This window comes from Chiloscyllium punctatum, chromosome 26 (assembly GCF_047496795.1).
Source record: "Chiloscyllium punctatum isolate Juve2018m chromosome 26, sChiPun1.3, whole genome shotgun sequence".
NCBI classification, from domain to species: domain Eukaryota; kingdom Metazoa; phylum Chordata; class Chondrichthyes; order Orectolobiformes; family Hemiscylliidae; genus Chiloscyllium; species Chiloscyllium punctatum.
The window spans coordinates 75,744,367-75,762,336 of NC_092764.1; the positions used below are offsets into that span (position 1 = coordinate 75,744,367).

A 17,970-nucleotide genomic window follows, 5' to 3' on the forward strand; every position below is an offset into this window, starting at 1 on the left:
CTGGGATCTTTCTTCCTTTTAGGAATGAACTGATCCTGCAACTTCTGCATTATACACAGAAATATCCACCATTGTTCCTCCACAGTCTTCCCTGTTAAGGTATTGCACCATTGAACTTTGGCCAGTTGCTCCCTCATAGCTCCATATTTCCCTTTATTCAACTGAAATATTGTCACTTCCGATTGTACCCACTCCCTCTCAAATTGCAGATTGAGGACAAGGTTGGAATTAAAATGGAGCGTGGGGGAACTCAGCAAGTCTGGCAGTGGCTGTGGAGAGGGAATTAGAGTTCATGTTTCAAAGTCCAACGGCTCTTCTGGGGAATAGGCTTTTGCCTCGGAGGGTTGTTTCAAATGGGGTTCTGAGCCAGCAGTACATTCATTAAACAGGTCATCGTGAGATGGAGTTTGGTTATGGATGGTTGCAACCAGCTAGTGGGTTTCTGTAAGTCGGCAGATGTATTAGTGACTGATGTTAGTGGGGAATAGGAAGCCAGGAGAGAGGTGTTGAGTGGAGGGTTCCAGTTATGATGCTTATTGTGGTATTCACTTGAATACGAATCAGAGATTATAATCCCCACATTGTGGAAAGAGCTATTCAGCTCGAGTCATCCCACCCAGACCCAACCCCTACCCTAATCTCGTAACCCCCCATTTATCATGATTAACCCACCTAGTCTGCACTTCAGTGGACACAATGGACAGTTGAGGATGGCCAATCTCTCTAATCAGCACATCTTTGGACTGTGGGAGGAAACCTGAGCACCTGAAGAAAACCCTTATAGACCCAGGGAGAATGTGCCAACTCCACACAGACAGTCTCCTTATGTTGGAATTGAACCTGGGTCACTGATGCTTTGAGGCAGCAGTGCTAACCACTGAGCATGTAGATTCTACTCCATATCTCAGCACTTGCCCTACTGTCACATACTACAGTAGAGTGTTGTGCATCCATCTGGTAAAGATTATCACCGACATATCTTGCTGATATGGGCTAGCAGATCCAAAATGATTTATAATGCAATAGTTGCATCTTAAACATTTGATTACTTAATTTAAAAAACACTGTCAAAATATTCACTGGCACTGCCAATGGTGACTGTTTTATAATGACAGAGTCCTGATTAGGGCGACACAGTGGCTCAGTGGTTAGCACTGATGCCTCACAGTGCCAGGGACCTGGGTTTGAATCCAGCCTTGGGTGACTGTCTGTGTGGAGTTTGCACATTCTCCCCGTGACTGTGTGGGTTTCCTTCAGGTGTGCCTGTTTCTTCCCACAATCCAAAGATGTGCAAGTTAGTTGAATTGACCATGCTAAATTGCCCATAATGTTCAGGGATGTGTGGTCATCAGGGGACATGTTGGGTAATAGGGTAGGGGACTGAGTCTGGATGGGTTACTCTTTGGAGGGTCGGTGTGGACTTGTTGGGCCAAGTGGACAAGGTCCGGTTTCCTCCCACAATCCAAAGATGTGCAGGTTAAATGAATTGGCCATGCTAAATTGCCCATGGTGTTTGGGGATTTGTGGGTTAGGTGCATCAGTCAGGGGTAAATATTGGGTAGGGGCAAAGATATTGGGGGGGGGTTACTCTTCAAAGAGTTGGTGTGGACTTGTTGGGCTGAAGGGCCTGTTTCCACACTAGGGATTCTATAAAAAAATTAAACTCCTTTGGAGCAACTGGGACTTGATTTCAGGACTCCTGACTCCCAAGGTAGGGCACTATCATTGAGCCCTAAACTATTGTGGCAGATATTTCTGCGTTATGTTAGTGAAATTGTAACCAAGTTTTTGATCCAAGGATCTCTGGGTTATGTGTGTAGAACTCTGCCAGCGCTGTCTATATATATACTCATGTATATCTAATCTAACACAAGAAATACATAACTTCTGCTGGAATTCAGCTGGCAATTGCAGTACTTTACTCTCCTGATGTTAGGATAAGCAAATTCCAGTTTCAGAACAGTTGGATGTTCAGCCATAATAATATTCAATGACCGAGCAGCCCCCAAGGGCTGAATGGCTTATTTTCAATGTTTCTTTGTTTTGCTGAGATGGTGAGATAGCTATCTCAGTTGTGATTTGTTAAAAGAATTTTGAGTTATAAAGAAAATCTGGATAGACTGGAACTTTTTTCACTGGAGCATGGGGTTTGAGAGGTGACCTTACAGAAGTTTATAAAATAATGAGAGGTATAGATAGAGGTAGTTGACTTTTCCCTAGGATGGGGGATTTCAAGCCTTGGGGACACATTTGTAAGGTGAGAGGAGAGAGATTTAAAAAAGACATGAGAGGCAAATTTTTTTACACAGAGGATGGTTCGTGTGTAGAATGAACTTCCAGAAGAAGTGGTGGATGTAAATACAATTACAACATTTAAAAGACATTTGGATAGATACATGAATAAGAAAGGTTTGGAGCAGGCAGCTGAGACTAATTTAGTTTGGAATTATTTTCAGCATGGATTGGTTGAATCGACGGGTCAGTTTATGTGTAGTATGACTATGGTGCTAAGATATTTTTAATGTCTTGCAGCATTTTGCATGTACTGTTCAGATAACAAAGTAGATTCTAAATACTAGTTGTAGGTTTTAAGCTGCTGTCCTCGGTTGAACTTTGTCTCTTAGGATTATTCACATGTCAGTGATTTTAATAACTTTAAATCAAACTGTTTGGACTTGCTACTGCAGGCAAAAAAAAACAAAGAACTGTGGGTGCTGGAAATCAGAAACAAAATCAAAAGTTGTTGGAAAACCTCAGCAGGTCTGGCAGCATCTATGGGGAGAAAATTCACATGGTAGCAGTTGGAACTTGAACTCAGTATGAACCCTACCTCAACACCATTAGATCACCTTGGGTCAGCGATTAGTGTTGAAAAGTGTGGCGCTGGAAAAGCACAGCAGGTCAGACAGCATCGGAGAAGCAGGACAGTCGACGTTTCAGGCATGTAAGCCCTCATCAGGCATTCCTGATGAAGGGCTAATGCCCGAAATGTCGACTCTCCTGCTCTTCAGATGCTGCCTGACCTACTGTGCTTTTCCAGCACCACACTTTTTGACTCTGACCTCCAGCATCTGCAGTTCTCACTTTCTCTATTGACAAGTAGGCCACTGACAATTGGTGGTGGATCTGGGTTTGGGAAACTGTGGCATTGAGGGAGTAAGCTGGAAATGTGGCTGCCGTGTTGGGGGAAGGGATGGGATTGGGGAGTGGTGAGTTACCCAGTGTGGGGGACAAGCCAGAATTGGCAAAGCTGGTTCAAGCATGAGGCTTGAAATGGGTGATGGGAGAAGCAATCCTCCCCAGCCATTTGGCCAAAATGACTGGAAAGAAACAGGCTGGTAAGGAAGTTGGGAGTGTGATGCTACATTCTCCTGTACCTTTAAAATCTCTGCCACTAGTTAGCCAAGAAGCATCTCATTCAACAACCCTAGTTCCAAAATGAAGAAATGGAAGTGAGGAACAGCTTTGAAAGTCAATCCACAATTTCTCAACAATAATGATAGTTAAAGTATTTCTAGGGGAATCAGAATCTCATGTCAGAAGTTTTTAGGCATGATGTGGAGATGCTGGTGTTGGACTGGGGTGGACAAAGTCTTAAATTTTATGACACCAAGTTATAGTCCAACAGGTCTACTTAAAAATATTAGCTTTTGAAGCGCTGCTCCTTTGTCAGGTGAAGTTAATTTTGGAGTATTATATTGTGGGGGACAGGGTGGAATTATATTACAGCTTGTACAACGAACCTGTTATAATTGAAGAAAACTTCTGGGGAACTGGGCAGGTCTGGCTGTATCTGGAGAGAAAACAGAGTTAACATTTTGATTAATTTCTGTTTTTCTTTGTCCCAGACCTCCAGCATTCACAGTTCTTTGTTTTATTAAAACCAAAAAAAAACTTGTTTATGCAGTCTGAAGTCCTTCATAAGAATCTTATTCTACACAATACCCTGTCATTAAACTACTAAAGTGTATTAGCTTACTCAAATGAATGGTTTCAATCTTCCCTGCAACTTCTCATATAGTTTTATCATTTAGCACAGCAAAGCTTGGTGCAACAAAAACAGAAATTGTGGAGAAACTCAGCAGATTTGGCCGCATATGTGTTAACATTTTGAATCCAATGATACTTTTTCAAAACAGTTCCATGCAAAATCTCTTTATAACATCAAACCCTCCACCTCCCTGCTGTTATCTTTGAGAAACAAGTTTGCACGCAACTGCCACAAAATCCGAGCTTTCTGGTCCAGCAGGTTCCAGTGTGAATTAGGAAACCTGTGTCAAAACAAAGTTCTGTGGTTGCTGGAGATCTGAAATATTACTATTACTACTATTATAGGACAAGCCAAACAGAGAACAGCCAGGGAATTCCTAGAGGCATGGCATTCATCCACAGATTCAATCAATAAGCACATCGATCTGGACCCAATATACCGACCACTGCAACGGACAGCTGGAACTGACAACCAGAAGTGGCAGGTACAAATCACTATAAATGCCGTAGGAAACATCAAAGAAGCACTTCACAGGAGGCTCCCAAGCACTGAGGATGTCACCTAGACAGGGGACGAAATGTCTGCAACACAAATTCCCAGCAACCACAACAATGAACAATAATCCTTGAAAACATTATGGTTTTCACTTAACATTTATTGTGTTGCAGACTTCCTGAAGTGATTGCCTTAGAAGTGTAGTGAAAGGATGCAGTAACATGTAACTCCATTGCTGTGGTGACCTACAAGCCTATGAAATGAGATGACAGTCTTTAGTTGCCTCAGTTGGAAGAAGGGTGTGGGATCAGGGCGCACTTCAAAGACTGGAATGCATAGTCTAGGCAGACATTTCAGTACAATGGGAGTGTTGCAATGTTGGAACAATTTTATATTGTGTCCATGTTCTTTCTGCCAAGTGCATTAACTCACACTTCTCTGCATTGAACTTCATCTGCCACCAGTCCACACACCCCATCAACTTGATTATATCTTTTTGATTTTCTATACTGTCCTCTTCACTGTTTCAATCATCTGCAAATTTTGAAACTGCCCTGTACAGCGAGATTGAGATTATTGTATATATCAGGAAAAGCAAGGTCATAATAGTGACACTTGGGGAACTCCACTACAAACCTTCCTCCAGCCAGAAAAGTATTCATTGATTACTACCCTCTATTTACTTTTACTCAACAAATGTATCTGCTGTCCCTTTATTCTATGAGAAATGGCTTTCTCACAAGACTGCTGTGTGAAATTATATTGATTGCTTTTTGAAAGTCCTTGAACACCACACCAATAGCACTTCCCCCATCCATCCTTTCTATTACATCTTCAAAACTGCCAAGCTAGTTATGACAATTTCCCTTTTAGCTATCTGCTGTCTGCTGTCAGATGTATGTAAGATCCCACGCTGCAATTTGATATAGAATTAATATTTATTCTTTGGTTAAAATCCTGAAATGCCCTTCCTAACAACAACGAGAGGTATTCCTACACCCCAACTCCAGCAGTGGTTTAAGAAGGCACCGTTAGGGATGGGATGGAAAATAAATGCTGGACTTTGCACCACATCCCATGTATGCTTGCTAGCCTTTAGATGGTGCTGCACTGGGAGTAGTGTGGTAGTTAGTGAGCTGCGTCAGCTCTGGCAATTGTGAACGGAGTGTTCAGACAGTGTGAATATATAAAGAGCTGTGAGGGAGCGGCTGGGTAGGTAGAGTCAGGTGGAGAATGGCTGAGACGATGTTCTTATTCTGGGGCTCCGGTTCCCCACCCTGCTGGAGGATCATGATCGCCTTGGAAGAGAAGAAATTACAGGGATACGAACAGAAGCTGTTGTCCTTTGAAAGGATGGAGCATAAATCGTCCGAAGTTTTGGCAATTAACCCAAGGGGCCAGGTGACCGATTGAGGAACTGTGTTTCTTGGCGCGGAAAGGTTACGGGCTTTAGCGCAGCGTGTTTTCTTTTTTGTTTGTAATAAAAATATCTTATGCGAAAATTAACAGTTTGTTAATTGTATTACAGTTGCCCAGTTTCCGCCATGGGGATACAATTTTGAACGAATCTTTTGGAGCCTGTCTGTATTTGGAGGTAAGAATGAGGGCTACAGGAGGAAATCTTCGAAGCGCGCAAAGATTTCGAAAGAATTTATTTTCCAAATGTCCAACTATTTTTGCAGCTGGAGCCTACTGTCCTATTTGGGGGCAGGCTCCTTTAACCTTGAGGTTCTCAATGCAGCTGGTGTCTTAATTTGTTTTTTTTTTCTCTCGCAGAACCAGTTCAAGTCCCAAGGTACCCAGCTGATTCCGGACGCTGGGGACGAACAGGCTGCTGTTTACCAGAGAATGCATGAGGTCTTGACCTTGCAGGATAAACTAGGTACGATTCTCTGAGCTAGTGGTTGTTGCCACTGTTTTTGGTTTACCCTGGCCTTAAATATGCAGGCTAATGTTCCAGAGTCACCAACTGTAAATTTGATTGCTACTCTTGTTAATGGCTGCACCTGAGGGGGGAAGCTTTCTTATTTTAATTTCCTGGGGTTGGTGCTGCAGCAGGAATGACTGAATGTATCCTCCTCACTGGCATGGAAGCTAGACAGTGAGATAAACAGAATATAAGAACTGTGGTGTAAAACAGGATTGCTGGAAAAGCTCAGTAGGCCTGGTAGCATCTGCAGCTGGTAATCACAATGTTTCAGGTCAAGTTACCCTTCATCTAAAATTCTTATTTTTCTCCACAGATGCTACCACACTGCCTGAACTTTTCCTTTTAGTGAGCTAAAACAATCTATTCAGTACTAACCAACTACATTTGAGTAGAGAGAACCTGCTAGACTTGCCTGTTAAGCTGAGAAGTTTTTTTGTTGTTTTGTTCATGGGATATGGATATTGCCTAACTGCGCTCCTTAACTAAGACAACTATTGGAGCTGTTGTGGCAATGTCTCCTTCAGGACTGGGAGGTGGAACTGAGACTATTCTAGCATGAGATCTTAATCTGTCAGAAGTTGTCCTCCTTCAGGTACATTGTCTATGGTGGTTAGAGTAGGAGGAAGAGAAAGTGATCATTTCTTCTGTTCAGTTGGTAGCTGATTTTTTTTTCCCCCTGTGCAATAAAAACATTCTCAAAGAACACCATATGGACTAACCTACTTCAGTCTCCTCTCAATGCTATTTTCTCCATAAAAGTAAACAAGACCTTTTCTGAAGTCTGGCCAATTGCATTTTTAATGCACCTTGTGGAACTGGATTCATTGCACTCTTATTTTAACACATTTTTGTTTCCCACCCTATCTGGTATTGTGCAATCTCCATTTTTAAATTGATTCAGTGAAAAATATATATCAAGCTAGGTGTCATTCTGGGATCATGGGGAACAGATGTCCTACTGAAATATTCCAATCAATGCACTCTCCATTTCTACACTACCTCCTGCTAATTGGTCTTGATCCATTTTGTTGCCTCTGTAATGACACCACCTTGAGCATTATCCTTACTATGTTAAGAACTGCAGTAGTTGTATTAACCTAGCTGCCCAGCTCTATTCTAGTATTCCTAGCAGTGTTTACTTTGTATTGTCAAAATTCCAACTTTTAGTGATTATTGATCACCAGTCCATGCCAATATGCATTTTACAGGTGCTGTGATCTATTATAACTGGAGAGTTCCAGAAAATGAGCGTCATGACTCTGCTGTGGAGAGGAACAAAAAGGCACTGAATGAAGAGTTGATGCTGTGGGAAGGATATCTTGAAAAGGTAAAGAGGAATCAATACACTCCTATTTTGAGTAGAAGGTAAAGTAGCTCAGTAAACTGGAGCACTCTGGTACTGCTTGTTTGTGTTCAACCATGACAGCTGTCTTATGAATCCATTGTAGTTGACTTGCTTGAGTGAACATGCCACAAGTGGTCTAGCAAAACTTTCATTTGTACATATGGGGTTGTGAAGGTGTATGCAAAAATGAAATTCACAATAATGGTTTATAGAAATTTGGCCTCTTTGCTGTTGCATGAGTGATTTGAGGGCAGTTCATGATTGTGCCTTCTTCCTCTTTTTTAGGAAGTTGGCCTCGTTGATTTGTGATGACTAAAGTATTGCCTTTCTATAAACTGTTGCTAGAAATCCTTCTATAATCAAACTAAGTCTAGAGTCACTAAACAAATGTGTGCTGACCAGGTTTTAAGAAAATCAGGTGATTAAAATTTGGTTATCCAGGATTTCGAAGCAGAAGACTGAAGTTTTTATCTTGCCAGTTTCAAATGTTTGGGGGGTGGGGGGAGAAAGAGAAGAAAAGAAGGGTAATCCCCAGCAAATCTCCCCGAGATTTGATTTTACTGCAGTTGAAGCAATGAGATGACCAACTTGTTTTATCCTCTGAATCTTGGAGTAATTGCTGGAGTTTATTGTGGGTTTGTTTTATTGCTACAGTAATAAAATGCTAATGCAGGTTCTAAAGTGTAGTCAGGTGGTGCAAGTATATTTTTCAAAAAAGTTTCAGCTTTTACAATGTGGCCAGTTTCCTAACTGTCCACGTGATTTTAAACTTTTTCTCTTTTTCTCTTTTCTTTTGTCTAGCTGGGTCCTGACTCCTTTGTTACTGGGAAGAACTTCACAATGGCAGATGTAATGTTCTTCCCACAAGTGGCCTATGCTGTTCGCTTTGGGTATGTTGATACCAATAGCTGTTGTTTAATTGCATGCCAATTGACTGACAATTAGTCGTCTTTTCTAAAAATGAGAATGATCAGCAAACAGGTCTTTCAGACACTTGTGTTCTTCCATTTGTACAGTTAAAATCCTGTACTTGTCTTCGGGTATCTAGTTTTCTCCTTCCAAATGCATCTGTAGCACTACCTCAATTATTGTGGGAGTGAGGACTATCGTGGGGAAGATGTTTAATTCTGAATTTCCTTTTCTTTTTGCTGTTGTAACAATCTTGGGTTGATGCCTGCATTACAAAGTGAAGTGTCTGGTATCCCTTAAAGGGGATCACTTTTTTATATCAGATCTGAGCCTGCCTCTTCTTGACAAATGTAGTTAAGGTTGTTAATCCTTGATAGGTAAACCTTGTATTTCTGGTGTTCTGGCAAATCTCTAATCCACATAACCATGTTCTTGAGGTCTAACAAAGATTTGTTATTTTCATCCCTCTAGAAATAAAGCTGACTTTTCACTTTTTTAAAAAAAAGAATTGAAATACTTTTTTTTTGGTCTATGCATTATCCTTTAATTCCTTTCTCTCCTACCTTGTGCCAATTTTCTAAGTGATCTGAACACCTTAGACTTGTCAAATGTAACTTTTATAGTTAGCTAATGCTTTCACTTATAGCTGTAATGCAGGCTTCATTTTGTTTTGATTTGAGAACTTGCTATCTACTGACCATCTGTTTTGTAAATGGCTTTTCTATATATTGTTTGTCCACTGACTTTATGTGCACTAGCTTTTATTAGTATGCAGTACCATTTTGGTTAAATGTAATGGCCAAAACTTTGAAACTGCATGTTCTTGCTAACTTCACTGACAGCAGCAGGTCTTCCCACCTTCTTTTCCCCCCCCCCCTCCTGTTTTTTTAAAATACTACTTCCAGTGAATTTTTAATTGGTGCAATAGTACTATATTGCCCCCTAGATAGTTTCAGAAAATACAAGTGCAATTAATCCAGTCAAAATTTAGATTTTTATTTAATTTCCTTCGTGATTAAATGTGGCTGACATCAAACTTTGATCTTTCTCCGCTAACTATATTGAAGCAGTATAATTTCTCTAATTGACTGTTCACTTTGTCTGTAGAGTACTTTGTTACTTTTTTTTAAAGTAGGTGATAGTTAATAGGCTTTCTAGTCCAGTCTCCCTTCTCTCCTGTCTAAAACTTGCTGCATATGTCTGTTCTTGCTACCTATGATGTCACAACAATTAAATCTGCTTCCTTAAGTATTGAAAATCTTTCCCACAGGGAAAGTGTTGATTCTCTCAACCCTAGTCTTGCCCAACTGTTTTTTACCTTGTTTTATTTCCTTCTCCATGTAATGTCCTTTTTGATTTTAATTTTAAAGTAAAATCAATCATGGTTACTATTGCCCTCTAGGAGGGGTTGGCCTAGTGGTATTGTCACAAGATGGTTACTCCAGAGGTACAAGTAATGTTCTGGGGATCTTGGTTCAAAACCCACTATGGCAGATGAACTTTAGATTCAATTTCAGATCTTTATTGAATTCAGTGACCATGAAACAACCCAGTTGTCAGAAAAACCCATTTGATTTGCAAATGTCCTTTTTCAGGTAAAGAAACTACTGTCTTTACTCAGCCTGGAGTCAGGTGTAGGCCAGACTCAATGAGGCTGATTCCATTAACTGCCCTCCATCCAATTGGGAAGGGCAATAAATGTTGGCCAATAAATGTTCCCGCCTTGGGCAACTGTCTGTGTAGAGTTTGCACATTCTGCGTGGGTTTCCTCCGGGTGCTCTGGTTTCTTCCCACAGTCCAAAAATGTGCAGGTTAGGTGAATTGGCCAAGCTAAATTGCCCATAGTGTTAGGTGAAGGGGTGGGTCGCTCTTCAGAGGGTCAGTGTGGATTTGTTGGGCTGAGGGGCCTGTTTCCACACTAAATCTAATCTAATGTAAGTTATCTAATTTTTAAAGTGATAAAACCACATTCTATGAATGAAATGTCTGAAATTTGCCTGTTCTACTTTTTGAAAAGAAAAATAATAAATGCACTGGCTCTAAGGTGTTAGAAAATCCCATATTCCCCCTTTAACCTACTTCCTTCAGACTGACTCTCTGGTCTCCTTGAATGTTCCATTCTACCTTATTTAGTTTGAACTGTTTCAAATCACTTCAAGATTTGAATTTGGAATACATTTAAAGTACAGATGTTTCACTGGAGGTAGTGAAGCTCATTGAGCACTACTTTCCACCACACCAAAAGGTAGTGGATTAAACTGATCTATAGTCCAAATGTTCAGACTTGTATTCCCTGCGAGTGCATGTTCACACCCCTCAGCAGTTGTTGAATTTGTATTTAGTTTTTTTCAAATGTGACCTATTTTCTAATGTCAAGCAGGTTTCCTAAGCTGAACTAGTTTCATTTTATCTGTTGTGCAAATCCCTCTAAACCTTCCCTAGCCATGTACCTGTCCAAATAACCCATTCAATGTTTCTGCACACTTCTGGAGCAGGTGGGATGGGAACTCCAGCCTCCAGCCCAGGGGTAGTAGCACTACCACTGCACCATAAGAATGCCCTTTTGAATTCCCTTGGTCAAGCTTGCATCCAGCAATGGTGGCCATGAAACTGTCAATTCTAAAGACCCATCTGGTTCTTTTTTTTTGGTCTGTTCTGCATGAATCCCAATGCAGTTGTGCTGTTAACCTTGATTGTACTACGTTGGTTGCAAGCCAACTGCATTCCCAGTCATAAGAATTTAGTATTTTAACATTGGCATCTTTCTTTTATGGAAGTTGTTTTAATCTAAACTTGTCTTTTCCCATCAAAAATAGCTGCCTACAAGACAGTATTGTAATGTTTTGCTCCAGTTGAGGGTTGGGAGAGATTGGTGGAAAAAATAAGGCTGTGCCATGAATGCTAATGACTTAATTTTGGTTTTAGAATATCAACAGACAAATATCCCAAGCTGATGGAATACTACACTAAAGTGAAAGAGCGGCCAAGCATTCAGGCTTCCTGGCCTCCCCACTGGAAGGACAGTCCTCCAACCATGGATATTTTGAAAGATGTTTGAGTTTTGTAGAGTTCTTGAATTCTGCATTCATGAATCCCATATGTTGTTGGCCTAAACAATTTATTAACTGTTGGAGTACTACTTAAAGATTAGCTTGTCACTTTTGTTATTGTTGCATTAAAACTTAATGGCATGTTTTTGAGTGCATCCATGCACATTAAACAATCTATAGCATTTGGCCACATTAATGATTTTGAATATTTGTTTGGCATTGGTCCCTATGGGGGAAAAAAGAGGTATTTCATTCCACCTCAAGATTTTGTCAAACCTCCTGTATGAACCATCATTCCTGTCGATGTGCTACTGGATATGCTATGACTTTGGGAAGTGCAGCAAGTGGTGGTGGTGTTCATATGCATAACATTTTGCAAGCATACTGGCAGGCAGAATATTTTAGATGGGGATGGTTCCAAAGTAGGAATTGGGATTATTTGTGCTTGAATCACTTCTGGCATATGTTCAGGCAAAAGGGACTTAGTATTTAAAAATAGTCTGAATGAAGCTATTGGAGGCATAGATTAAACCGCACACAGAATACTGTGAACAGTTTTGGTTTCCTAAGGAAAACTATTCTGCTATTGGAGGTAGTCAACAGCAAGTGCACGAGGTTGGATCCTAGGTATGAACAGAAGTAGGGGCTATACTTAGTACTGTTTTAGAATGAGGGGTGACCTTACTGAACCATAAGACTATGAATGTGACAGGGTAAGGTAACTGGTTGGTAGATACTCAACTCTAGAAGAAATAACATTTGTAAAGTTCTCAGTTAAATTATTGTCTTGTAGCAGTTTCAAACCTCTCTACATTCTTAATAAGAATCACCTCAAAGACCAGGGGGTTACAGCTGCACAATAGGCAACTTTAATGATTTGATTTATTTGTCACCAAACACAATGAAAAGCATTGTAGTATTGCAACTCTCTGGTGTTGGCTCAAAGCACAGGAAAATAAACTGAAACACTATAAAGGCAGAAAAATAAAAACAGTCCTTTATTAAGTACTCTGCCATGGTCCTGGTGAGGCTAACTGAGACTTCAGCATGAGTAAAACAAAGCCAACAGCTGTATTATGGGAGCATAGCAAAGTGGTGCTGTAGTTGAGAAGATGACAAGCAGGCCTGTTGCCACCAACACAGGGAGAGGGTAGCCAGGTGCATGAATTGAAAGGAGGTGCATTGTACCCTCTTCCTTTTTAAAAAAAAATCTGTATTGAAAGACCAAGTATAGGCCTCTCATTGATGAGTAAATGTGTAGCTCAAGGAGCAAGCTTAACAAGGTTTCTTAGTGCATTTAAGGGTTTGCAGTGGCAGACAAGGCTGTGCTCAAAATAATTGGGTGTGGGAGAGGCACTTTCATAGACCATTAACCCTAGAGTCTGGGCTCAGAAAAGCTGGCCCACAGATAGGAGGAATTCAATGACCTGCTAGACAACCAACTAATAGAGCCTAGTAGCTGTACCTGCAGTTCCCTGGCTTTGCTTGCACTCAGGCTGGAGGCCTCCCCTAGGTTCTGCATTGACCACTGAAAATTTAATGTGGCAACAAGATTTAATTCAGTTGTAAGTTTGAATGGATGGGGTAGGTGAAGGAACATACATTACTGAGAGGTACTGCCAGTTATCCTTGACTGCCCACGTGTAAGAAAATTCTGCTTTTGTAACTCTTGATGGGTTATGCCAGTATCAAATCTGAACTCTGAAATGGCCCAGACCTGTTGCACATATAAGAAAAAAGTGTATCAGATAACAAAAAGTTTCTCATTGTGGTGTTTACATAAGTTACCTCCTAATGCACACTGACACCTGGGAGACAGTCAGCTGACTTAATAGGCAATCTCATAAACACTGAGCCCTGAGCTCAGCTCAGATTGGCTCGGTGGTTAGCATTGCTGCCTCTCAGTAGCAGGGACCTGGGTTCGATTCCAGCCTTGGGTAACTACCTGTGTGGAGTTTGCACATTCTCCCCATGTCTGTGTGGGTTTCCTCCCACCTTCCAAAGATATGTAGTTTAGGTGAATTGGCCATGCTAAATTGTCCGTAAAGTTCAGGAATGTGTAGGTTAGTTGCATTAGTCAGGAGTAACTGCAGATAAATGGATTATGGGAGTTGGTATGGTTGGTTTACCCTTCAGAGGGTTGGTGTGAACTTGTTGGGCCAAAAGCCCTGTTTCCACTCTGTGGGAATTTTATGATTTTATGACTCTAGCTCTGAGTAACTTGTCAAGAGCATGTAGTGGGACAGGGATAAATATTGCCCAGGGCTGCAAAGGTAGAAGCAGCAGCAGCACAGTTCCCCATCCCCATAACAAAATAGGAAATCAAAATCTGCTTGGGAGTGATTAAGCGTTTTAATAACCATTCATCACAAACTTCAGCATTGACAGACCTGCTGTAGAAAAAGAAGGTAAAGTTAGAATGAGCTGAGGGTTATCAAACTGCTTTTGGAAATCTGAAGGCAGTTTAAACAAGTGAAACTTTGTTTGAAACTGCAAACTTTAAGTAAGAATTTAAAGTAGGCATTGATTCGAGTGCCATAGGAGTAGGGGCAGTTCTCTTTCAGGAAGATGAATACAGAATAGAGTGACTATTCCAGTAATTCTAAACAAGTGATAGAGATAACACTCCACAATAGAGGGAAGTCCTTGGTTCATTACTGACTCTCAAATATTTTGAGATATATGTCCAAAATGGGTACAGAGAGATTACAGTCTGTACTGACTTCAGTATACAGTATTACTTTTTATGAAGAAGTCTAAGACTCCAGACTACTTGATTATCCAACGGAAGGGAAACCTATCCCCGAATTCCTGACGAGAGTGTGGAAATTGATGGAGTCCTGTGAGTCTGGGTCAGCACTTTGGGAAATGTTAAGGGATTGCTTAGTTTATGGAATCATATGTAATACTGCAACCCAACGGAAGCTGACTGAACCTGATCTGAACCTCAAGAAAGCAATAAAACTGTCCCTTTCCCATGAAAACATGGGAAAAAAGGGGCTCGACAGCTTCAGATGCCCATAGACAGTACCATCTTCAGCCTTGGGCAACACCCCCATACCACAGAACCTAGGCTCGATAATACTCATGGCTCCCTTTGTTTCCAAGGAAAGACAATTGGAGTCGGAGGCCACAAGGTTTCAGAACTGGATGGGAAGTTTCTCCACAATACAGTGAGAAGCAAGAACATCATGTCATCGTAATAGTCATAGGGTCTGCTACAGACAAGATTATTGAAACCGGAGAAATGTGTACCCCTCACCCTGGGCTGAAGGGTGAAGCCATCTCAAGGCAAGGCTTTGCAAATAAGTCAGCCTGAGAATGAGGAACTGGTACAGCTAAATTGTCTCACTACTCCCAAAGTGGCCCCAATTACGATAAAAGCCATGGAGATAAACATAGAGATGCTGTATCTATTACTGAGGAGGAAACCTTTGGGCATCTTGCTTTTAAGCCTGTAAGATAACAAGGCTAGATTGGCCACTCACACTAGGGAGCCCTCATGTATTATTGGGACCATTGTAACCCCCGATTACGCTTGGAGAGCAGACAGTCCGATTCCCTTAATAGTGGTGCAAGGGCCAGGACCCAAGCTTTTGAGAAAGGATTGGTTACAGAAAAACCGCATAGATTGGCAACAGACCTTTAAAATCGGTACTGGCAATCTATTGGAAGTCATTGGGAAATATCTCGAAGTGTCCCAAGAAGGACCTTGGGAAGATAAAAGGTCCCAGAAGCCAAGGTCTACAGAGACCCAGAAGCCCAACCTAAATGTCAATATGCCAAAGTAGAGATCGAATTGGAGCACCTAGAGAAATCACACCTAGTACAATTTACTGAATAGGCTGAGCCAGAAGTTCTAGTTGTAAAACCTGAAAACTCTTTGTGGCTTTGTGCTTGGTGGGTATTATATACTGGCGATCAAAGTTTCCCACTTAGATACCGCCCACCCAGGTCTTCTGTGCATGGCGTCACGGTGGCTCAGTAGTTAGATGCCTCACAGCCAGGGACCTGTCTTCGATTCCACCCTTGGGCGATTGTCTGTGTGGAGTTTGCACATTCTCCCCATGTCTGTGTGGGTTTCTTCCACATGCTCCAGTTTCCTGTAACAGTCCAAAGATGTGCAGTTTAGGTCGAGGGGCAATGGGAAATGCAGAGTAATAGGGATAGGTTATGGGGGTGGGTTTTGGTGGGATGCTCTTCAGAGGGTCGGTGTGGACTTGATAGGCTGAATGACATGCTTCCACACTGTAGGGTTTCTATGAAAGCTGGTTGGAGGGCACATATTTTCAAAATTGATAATCAGCCATGCTTACCTCCAGTTGGAACTTTTAAGGGGTCATCCAGGAAGTATGTTACTATAAATACTAACGAAAGTCTGTATGAGGACACTCACCTGCTCTTTGGTGTATCTTATACCACCTTTCAATGGGTAATGGAGAATATCTACCAAATTGCCCAGAGTAATAGACTATCTGGATGATGTTTTAATCTCAGGTGCTACTGCAGGGAATGTATGGAGAACTTGAAGGAGGTCTTATGGCATTTCCTGAGGTTAGCAGCTGGCTAAAAATTAGTGTTACAGGTAAACAAGGAAACATACAGAATTGTCTTGGATGGATTATACCCAGTCAAAGAGAAGGTGAAAGCCGTAAAAGGAGGGTCTGACTCAAAAAAACACAGCGGAGTTGAAATGTTTCCTAGGTTTCAAAAATTATTAGGGGGGGGGGGAAACAGTTTATGTAAGGAACTTCAGTGATAGCTCTCCAGGGATCCCAGAGGTTATCCTCAAACCGAAACGCACTGGTGTCATGCATGGTCAAAATCAGGGTGAAGATTGCAAAAAAAAACACAATCCACCCCTCCATTGGGAACCCTCCACAGAGGTGATTGTTCTGATAGATATGCCACAGAGGATGAGTGCCCTAACATGGCTTTTTGACGGTTTTTACCGAAAAGACTTTTGTCCACTTATTATGCACCTCTCAACCAGAGCTGGAAAGCAACTGGAATAGGGCCATGGGCAAAACAATGGAAGAGGCCCCAACCTCAGAGGCATGAAGGGGAACCCTTGACTCGAATGGGGAGGGATGTGATAGTCTCTACAAGGACAATGGTATATCATAATTAACCTTCCCATGCAACTTGTTCTCTATGAGTTCCCTTGGTATCAGGGAATGGCTTGCTCCATTGGAACTCATCACCTGAGCCCTTTCTATAGCAGATCCAAGGATTAGTTTGCAGAACTGTCTGTCCCAGGCTGGGACCAGCCTATGTACACCGTGAGTTTTTTGGTATTCAATAATAAATAATGCTGCTTTCCAGTCATGCTTCGCAATTTGGTGAAGTCAGGATCAGTTGTGTTCCATTACAAATACTCAAGATTATTTAGAAAACCAGGAAGAGAGAACACAGCCTGAAAGGGTGGAAAATAAAGACTATAAGCTACAAATCCTAGAATGCTACATTGTATGCAGCAAACTGGAGGAGCAATTCCATTGAATTGGAAATGGGACATCTCACAAAATTGTATAAAATGTTCTTTTTCAGTCTGATACTTTATATTTTCTGAATTGAATATGAGCCATGCCTACCTCCAATTGGAACTTGAGGGGCGATCCCCTCAAGAACCAAAGGGTTGTCTTAGACCTGTGTTAGTATTATACAGTGATTTCCAGGTACCTTGTGTTGATGCTTGTGAACAAGGAAATTTGGAAATATGAACTTGAAAAGGAGAGGTTCATGTCCAGGTATACAATAAGCCACAAAACTCTTAAAACGTTCACATCTGCACATGATACTACTCAAATTACTTGGTTTCCCCACAATTTGTCCCTTAACATTTGAATTAAGTGGCTGTGATGTTGCCCTGAAAGCATGAACAAACATTATTCTTCAAATGTTAACATTTTGGAGCATTTAATCTAATATACCGAGAGATGTGGTTTGAGGGCTGTCTGTTGAGTACAAGCTTATATTCTATTTTAATATCACCAGTGCGGTTTCATCTGAGGATCATGCATCAATTCTCAAGTTATTATCTGCAAGGTAGCACAGAGCTTGCATTGTTCAGACTATTCAGTGTTACAGCCATAGAATATTGACTTCATTTACTGTATTAGCTGGAAAGAAAACAAAGACTTGAACTCATATCATATTTTGTTCTGTGTCTCAAGTATACTTGAAGCTAAATGCTTAATGCTCTTTGAATTAATTAGCAAGTAGTTAATAATTATTTTATTTTAGGGAA

The 17,970-nt window shown here is 41.2% G+C and overlaps 1 protein-coding gene across 1 annotated transcript; it reads left to right on the forward strand.

Annotated features, from left to right (window-relative positions):
- Positions 1-5,642: 5,642 nt before the first annotated feature.
- Positions 5,643-11,916, forward strand: LOC140453185 (glutathione S-transferase A-like). Its single transcript, XM_072547681.1, has 6 exons — positions 5,643-5,887; positions 6,015-6,080; positions 6,263-6,368; positions 7,625-7,743; positions 8,563-8,651; positions 11,596-11,916. Exons 1-6 carry the CDS (start codon positions 5,720-5,722, stop codon positions 11,726-11,728), a joined length of 681 nt encoding a protein of 226 aa, XP_072403782.1. The 5' UTR covers positions 5,643-5,719; the 3' UTR covers positions 11,729-11,916.
- Positions 11,917-17,970: the final 6,054 nt, after the last annotated feature.

Coding starts and splice junctions, on each gene's coding strand:
- LOC140453185 (XM_072547681.1), top strand. CDS start 5,720: ATGGCTGAGACGATGTTCTTATTCTGGGGCTCCGGTTCCCCACCCTGC. Junction 6,081..6,262: donor GAGCCTGTCTGTATTTGGAG/GTAAGAATGAGG, acceptor TTTCTCTCGCAG/AACCAGTTCAAGTCCCAAGG. Junction 7,744..8,562: donor GGGAAGGATATCTTGAAAAG/GTAAAGAGGAAT, acceptor TCTTTTGTCTAG/CTGGGTCCTGACTCCTTTGT.